Source organism: Colius striatus, chromosome 17 (assembly GCF_028858725.1).
Source record: "Colius striatus isolate bColStr4 chromosome 17, bColStr4.1.hap1, whole genome shotgun sequence".
NCBI lineage: Eukaryota > Metazoa > Chordata > Aves > Coliiformes > Coliidae > Colius > Colius striatus.
In genome coordinates this window covers 6,524,879-6,533,323 of record NC_084775.1, presented here as the reverse complement: position 1 = coordinate 6,533,323, position 8,445 = coordinate 6,524,879, and the positions used below count along the sequence as shown (strand labels likewise).

Here is an 8,445-nt window from a genome sequence, read left to right as displayed (position 1 = left end):
GCCACCGTCAAACGCGGTATTTACGCTATCGGCGCAGGGCCAGACCCCGTCTGCTCGGCTGCGTAGGTTTTATTCACGGAGCGGGGCGTACGCAGCGTACGCTGGTTGCTGTGGCAGCTGGAGCACGCGCGCGCGGGAGGCGCCGGCGTAGCCCTCAGCGGGAGCAAGGGACGGACTCAGGCGACGAGGTGCTGGTGGGACGCGGCGCCTGCCATTATTTATTCGATTTCTTTTATCTTGAAGAGAGAGGTGCGATTGTTTAGCAGTTGTTTAAACTTTGCAGCTGTTTTTGGTTTTATTGCTGTTGAGCGGTTTTCAGTGTTGGAGGCCTTGTGCTGCTGTCAGCTGAGCTGTTTTCCTTCCTGAGGGAAGGGGGAGGTCAGCCATCACCGGTTCTTTCAAACGTTAACGAATTCTGAGGGCAGGTTTAAACTAGACTCGTTTTAAAGGACACTTTTTGGAAAAAAATGGCGTTTTGTTTGCTTTTGCTTTAATATTAATTTGATCCCCATCTCTAGTTTGGGACACGGGACTACTTCACTTTAACCCTTTGAAAAACATTCCCTCCCTCACCATGCATCCTCTCTCTTTTTGTTTTTACAGAATTACACCAGATAAGACAATTCATCTGATGAACAAACATTAATGCTGATGACTATGGACCATTCCAGCCTCTTTCATAGCTTCCCAAGAGTGAATGTGTGCTAACATATCTCTTCTGGGACACAGAACACTGTTTAAAGTCAGTAGTTGACTGAGAAGAGAATCCTTCTCAGGGAAAATTTGAGATGGCACATGCTCGTATCTCAGCCAACCTCCCTCCTGATATAGATCCCACGAAAGCTCCTATTGCATTTGGAAAGAGGGCCCTCCCTAAATTGAATGAGGACCTACACTCTCCTGAACTGCTGACTCAGCAGCGGGCATTGATGGCGCTCTGTGATCTGGTTCATGACCCACATAATGTTAACCAGGCAATAAAAATAGGTAAGTGGTCTGTTGTCATGAATTTTGCCACAGGGATCAAGGGACACACAATCACTTTCATGTACATCAGGATTCTAGCTGGCCATGACTATCTTCAAAGGTTTTTATCTTAGCACATGAAAGAATCCCAAGTTTGGATTTTGGAAACAAAAATAAAAACACACGAGCTTGCAATTTTTAGCAGTCTACATGGCACGTTTGCTAATGCTGAAGAAGTTCACTGGTTTCCAACTGTTTCTACCTCCATTCATATTTTTTCCCTCATAAAATGTATACATAATCATGTTTAAAACTTACTAAGTTATTTTGTGATTAACAGTAACGGCTGAAGCAATGTGAGGCACTTGTTTGGGGCTATTTTGGTCAGTGCTATGTATACATGTATTTAATTTCAAATGTATTTTTACATGTGAAAAGCACTGCTCTGGGGTTTTACATAGCCCATGCTACACCTGAAGAATTTTTTAAAAAATTTAGGCATCAATCCAGCAAACACATGCTTTTATAAAAACACCAAGAGCTCCAGTGACTTGAGTTATCCTTAGTTATATCACTTAATGGATATTTGCAAGATTAGGATTTAACTTGATACAAAAGTGAGCAGCTTGTTTGTAGCACGTAATTTTTGGAAGTGGGGCTTGAAACTTCAGAGTTTCTTCCCTATTTAAGATGTGACAATGAGAGTTTCACTGTCAGGATAAGATGTAAATTCTGATTGTTTGCACTTAAAATTGTGAGATAAAAATGAGTGTTGCTATTTCAAATTAATGCTAAAGATAAGAAATGTTTAAATGAACTATTGTGTCTTGTAGGATTATTGGCTAGCCTGAAGACTTTGCTGCTACATAATGACAGTACTGTCCGACAAAAAACAACAGAGATCCTCTATATAATGGCAATGCATAGCATTGGCAGGTAAGTGTGATTCCAGAGCTTACCGAATGATGTGGGAAATTATAAAGATGTTTCAGTGAGAAATAAGAAGAGAATTTCTAAATTTTGGCAAGATATATGCAACGTAAATCATAGAATCACAGAATGGTAGGGGTTGGAAGGGATCTTCAGAGATCATCTAGTCCAACCCCCCTGCAGAAGCAGGTCAACCTAGATCAGGTCGCATAGGAACACATCCAGGCAGGTCTTGAAGACCTCCAAGGAAGGAGATTCCACAACCTTCCTGAGCAGCCTGTTCCAGTGCTTTGTCACCCTCTATTTAGTTAAGCAGCATGCAAATATATATGAGTTTCAATATGCTTAGTTAAATCTGTTGTCCAATGTTGTTTGTAGGCAAGGGTTGATAGAAAATGGAGTGATTCCTGCCCTCACTGAGCTCTTGGATGATCCAGTAAATATCTGTCGGAAGAACACACATCAGATTTTTGAAATGATGGCAAAATTACCTAAAGGTAGGGATTCTTTCAGTAGTTAAGTATTCAAATAGGCAAAGCAGATAGGTGAATTTACCTGATTCCTTATGTAATATCTTCAGAGACAGACATCTAGGTTTTCCATGTTTCAGTCTAAATAGAGGAATCCAATATGACAATTTGTCTTTGACTTGCCAGAATAATAGGTTATTATACCTTCTACATGCTTTCTTTATATGTATTATGTGTAGTTACAGTTTTCTACATATTTTACATATACTAAGGGAATTTGTGCCGATTGGTTACCTTTATTTCCAGATTATATTATTATCATTTCAGTACTTTTCTAATCTGAACATTAGTCTTAATTTTCATCAACTGGAAGAAAAATGTTTGTAGTTTAAAATTAAAATGTCAGTAGATAAAGTTATCAATTAAAATGCCACACTAGTTAAATTCATTGGAAAGTATCTTGTCTGAAGGAATTCACTTACCTTACTGATTGCTTAAAATAAGAATTAAATGAATGCTTAAAGCCTTGCTGAACGAGTGCACATGCATTCTAAAAATGTAAAGGCATATCTCTACACACATGCAACCCTTTTTAAAGTCCTAAATAACTGAATCCATATGAAGGATATTAACATAGTGGGCTAAACAACTTTGTGAACATGATAGAAAAGCAGATTTTTCTGTTAATTTCATTTCAATAGCCATTTTACAGATTTTCAAATCAAATGAGATAGAGACTGGTCTTAAGTAAATTTTGACCTGTTTGACTGCCTTTAAAGAATTCTGTCCCTTACATGTGTAGACTGATACCATCCTGTGAATATCTAGATCATAATGAAAACTTATGGAAGCAAAAAAACTTATGAAAGCAGAAAACTTAACAGAAGAGAGAGTTTTGCAGATCACTATTAATCATTAACCATTCGTCCATTCTGGCTAAGGCCTCCTTCTTAGCCCTTTTGAAACCACAATGTTCACTAATTAGCCTTGCTGTTCAGTCTCTGCTGTACTGAACTTTGTTATTAAATGTAACCTTCAGATGTGGCTGCATCTCTAGTAAGCTAATGCAGGAACTTAGCATGTGTCTCCTTTTGCTCATGGAGTTTTCGTATGTGTGTGTGATGTGCAACTTCAAACTGAAACCTTTCCAGTCAGAAACCTTTCAAACTCAAACCTTTCCATCTTTTTTTTTTTTAAAAAGGCTATCTGTGTGGCCCTGAGAGCAGGTGAGGGCTTTCTGTTTTTCAGTGTTTGTAGTAAGACCATTTCTAAATAGCAGGGAATAAACCCAAGGGTTATATAGAGAGCACTTTATTAGAAACACCGTTTCTATTTAGAGAATTACTGTAGCAGTAAGCAACACTAGCTCTTGGTGATGCCAAAACATAGAACCATAGAATCATAAACATTGCTTGTTAAGAATTCCACATGGATCACAATGCATTGCCCATGTAGATACACCATACTGCTACCCAGGTCTACTCCCATTGTTCCATCTTTGTCCTTGCAGGGACCTGAACATATCACCTTAAGTCAGGAGCCATTGATGGGAACTGTCACAACTGTAAAACCAGTTTGGTGATAATCAGTAAATGTGTGATTATACTATATAAGGAGAAATCAAATTGCCTCCTGGAGTGGAAGAATTATCTAACCCCTGCTGACCCCAACTCAGCAAAACTTGAGAGCCACCTACAGCAGTCTCTCCTCCAAACCTTGCCTTTGAAAGCAAAGGATTCATATCAGCTCTGAAGTGAGCAGGAACCTCTGTCAGACAAAGATCAGTTTCCAAATTACATTACAGAGCTATATTGTACAAGTTGCCTGTATTTCCAAACAAGGCTACAATTCCCTGAGTGGTAATTCATTTTCAGTGAGGCTTCACTTGAACTAAGGCTAATAGCAGGTTCTTCATTTTACCTTTCCCACTTCAGATACTGGTGGCAGATAAGAACCAGGTTCTCCAAATTAGATTAACATCAAAACTTGTTTTAGGAATGGGTTCTGGACTTTTGTCTTCAAAAAGCAGGGAAGGGTAAATAAAAGTGTGCAAAGAGGGCATTGAAACAAATGTAAAATTAGTTATTTGGTAAATTCTGTGTATCAATGCCTTCATTACAATTTCCTTTTGAATAGATGGAGATAGAAGAGGAAGGAGAACCATCAATAGGACAAATTTAAGAACATTAGAAAACTTAATAGCAAAACTTTCACTCTTTGTGAGAATGATTAGTTGACACATGACACTTAACAATATTAGTGAGTGTCATGCAATGAAAAATGACCTGGGCAATAACAACTGCAAAAATAGTTCTAGGATAATGCTGTAAAAGTTAATGCTGTAAAAGTTTAATAACTCTTACCCATTATCTGTTCTGTCTTTTATGGGTACTTAATGCTTTTAGACAGATTGAGGTGGATTGGATGGGCAATGGATTTTTATGCTTGCCAGAACTTCTGTTTGGGAAAAGTTCAAGAGATAATATTTACTGACCCTCAAGGTCTGCACTATTCCACTCTTGGAAAATCATAACCAATCAGATCTGTGGATAAGGAATGTTTAACAATAATTTTCCCTCTGAAACTTGCTTTGCAGAATGGGGTGCAAATGATAAACAGACAGATGGCATTCTTATTGCAGCAGATGGAACATCTCTCCTGTGAATGTCATTGTTGCCCAGATGAAGTGAAATCCCAGCTGTATTAATGCAGTTCTTTCAGGTGGCAGTGCACTGCATCACTGATAAACCTGAGAACTAAGAAAATAAATACAAATTTAATTGCATGATTTATCCAAGTGGAGAACAAGGAGTCAGGGGATTTCATTTCAGCACGTCTTTGACAAACTTTTTAGTTTTAACTTCCCTGTGCCCTGAGATTTCTTATAATATCAGAAAATAGAACTACTTCTATGTAAAGCACAATTTAACATCTTGAATTCTTCAGATGGAAAACAGAGTAACCATGAGTTACTTAAAATACTAAGATCAAAACCATCCAAGGAATTAAATTATTAGAGTTAATAGCCAGGAATTGCTATCCAGATAACATGATTATGTGAACTGATTATTTGAACTTAATTATTTACCACTTTATTCTTCCCCATGCCTACGCCTTTGTTAAGCCAAGTAGGAACACTCGTTAGTGCTTCAATTTCTTTTCTCTTTCCCAAGATAGCCTTAATTCAATGAGAAATGTAACAGACTCCTTTTCTTTTGAAGTATCCTTAGGCCTTTATTAAAATATCCTAGGTCCTCCAGTTCTCTTGTAGGTTGTCTGTAATACTTAAGTTACAAGAATCTTCTTAGTTAAATAAAGACTTGCTTTTTTAATATAAAATATCTCTTACCTTTCTCATAATTCACTACACTTTTTGGTTTAGTTTTCCTATCCACCTTGAAGCTATAATGAATGCCAATGTTTCCTACTCACTTCTTTCATTAGTCTGAAATGGCCAGAGTACCATGAAGGCTAAAGGTGAGAGGTATAAGTTCTAATAGTTCATTCACTGGAAAAGGAAACCCTGACTTATTATACCTTTTTCACAGTCAACTAGCTAGTAAGAGGATATCACGCTGTAGAAAGTATCTTAATCTAGAAGTATTGTGCAATTTCTCAAGTAAATGACAGCACTTTAATGGTAAACAAGTTTAGAGGATCCTGTACTAGCAATTACCATAGCTTTTAGTAAACTCACCAAGAAGCGTCACTACAAATATCATAACCAGGCAATAGTATCTTCTCATTACAGGCAAGACCTAAATACACCATGTGGCACGACAAGCCACTTACTTATACCTTCAAAGCACAGCCTCATTGGCTCTTTTGCCTCTATTCTCCAGGTGTGACAGTTCATAGGGAATGCTTAAAGGGGCTCTGTATTTTCAGTATAGGGATAAAATACATTCTTCAGATTTTTTCCATTATTGATTTAATCTGGATTGAACAGTTTTGAAAGTTTTAACTCATGACTTGAGCCTCAGAGAATATTTTTGGTTATGTTTGCATTTTCTAACAAGGTTGAAAATGATTTTTCCTCAAACTATTACCTTCAAGGACATTGTAGTTCTCTTGGCAGTCACAGCTTATCATTATCTTGAGTCTCCAGGTCACTTACTTAGAAAAATGCTAACTTAAATTTAGATATCCTCAAACATGACAAGAAGAAAGGATTCTTAAGCATAAGGTAAGAAAGATTAGGACTTTTTGATGCATTTTGTAGAATTGCTGAGAAGAAAATAAAGGAAGGAAATTATCCAAGCACCATCAAGTATTTTCAGCTGGTCTCAGGAATGATTAACGGGGTGAAGGGTTCCAAGTCAAATTGTGTTTAAACTAGTTATAGTCTGAATGGATTCAATTTTCAAGAAAAGTTAAATGAAAAAAAACATGACTAAGATTGATGTTTATAGATCACCTTATACACTCAGTTGAAACAAACAAAAAAAAGCTTTTCTTCAAGCCTATTTTTTCACAACCATGAGCCAGACAGAACTTTGTGTTGATTTCAGAGACTTAAAAATGTTAACATATTTTTCAAGGCTTTTTCCATTTTTAAATATAGGTTTAGGGGACCAGCTTCAGGCACACTTCAAACATTTATGTATGTGCTTATACCCAGACATGTATTTCTAAGCACACACATCAGGGCAAAGTACTTGTTTGTGTATGACAACATAAAGGTAGGCTTCTTGTGTATCTTGCAGATACCGTGAAAGTTTCTTTCCTGACATTTCCTATAGATATTGATCTGTAACTTCTTTCCTAAAGTTGCTACTAACCACACTTCCCACCAAAATCTAAAAATAACTTGAATTCAGAATCTTATTGAGTCACCCAAATGGAATTGCTTAAGACTGACATTGCTGAATGTTGATGAATAAACTGAGGAAAAAGATCTGGAGCAAATAAACAAAACTCAGCAGTCTGTCATAAAGGAAAGAAAACTTTATAAACATTATCAAGTAACTGGCATAACACTAACTAATGAACACACTGTAGACACATTCAGTATCATTTGAATTATTTATTTTAAGTGGACAATTTAAATGTTGATGTTATTAACCATTTCATTTTAAATTTCTTAGAGCCCTTGGCTGAGACTTCTTGCACTAATCATAGTACGTAAGGGGAACAAAAGTGGGTTATTTTCCAGTGTGCATGTGTGTCTGTGTCTCTGTGTATGTATGTGCTTTACAATTATCAAACATATATTTACACACCAACTTTACACTGAAGTCTTTAAGAAGTCTTTTCTATAGCAGGGGAAATAATCAACTGACCAAAGACTTAGGTATATACGATCCATTTGAGATTTTCCACTATAGTCCCACAGAGCTTCTCAGACATTTAAACTTTTGCCAGAATGTTACTCCATCCAATAGTGTTTCTTTATGAGATGAAACCTGGAACTGAGGAATGCATCTCTTGAGTTTCCTTAACTTCACTAACCTTAAATAATTTAAATTATTAAATTGAAAAATAAAGACATTTAGATATTGTTCATATCGCTCATCTTTAACCTTCTAATAGTACATCACATTTTAAAAATAATTTAAAAAACAACAAAAAAAAAAGACTTTGGAGGCTATATACTACACAAGCTCCATGACTCCTGCATCTTGGGAAATCTGTTACAATATTACAATTCCCAGAATGTATGTGGAGCAGTGGAACAGAATTCTCTGTTGGCAACTTTCACATTCAGCAATCCAGACACTACATCAATAATTTTTAAAATTGCCTTGTGATTTATTTTTTTAAATCTGTATTAAAAAAGGAACACTAACCTACTTCTTAAATATAGTTTGTTTTTTGTGAAACACCACAAGATTTGGCAAAAAAATATGTAAAAGAAGACTGTTTTGATGTATAAAACTCCTTACCAGTAGAAGAAACACTGACCTTAATTTGGCCTATTCATAGATTCATTTCGTGTAGTTTTGCTGCATATTTGAAGCCTTAAAAGAGCAGAAAGAGCTGCTAGTCAGTTTGGAAATCACAGAACAGTTGCGCACCAACAATCCCTTTAACAGGCAAGATGTCCATGATAGACAGTAAAGTAAAGCAGAAGTGTGTA

The 8,445-nt window shown here is 36.6% G+C and overlaps 1 protein-coding gene across 1 annotated transcript in view; it reads left to right on the top strand.

The window, feature by feature from the left end:
• Positions 1-788: 788 nt before the first annotated feature.
• RSPH14 (radial spoke head 14 homolog) overlaps positions 789-8,445 on the top strand; it is a 64,362-nt gene continuing 56,705 nt past the window's right edge. The window contains exons 1-3 of the mRNA XM_062010334.1: positions 789-987; positions 1,800-1,902; positions 2,275-2,393. Of these exons, the coding sequence (XP_061866318.1) occupies positions 789-987; positions 1,800-1,902; positions 2,275-2,393 (421 nt within the window). The remainder of the gene's footprint in view (positions 988-1,799; positions 1,903-2,274; positions 2,394-8,445) is intronic.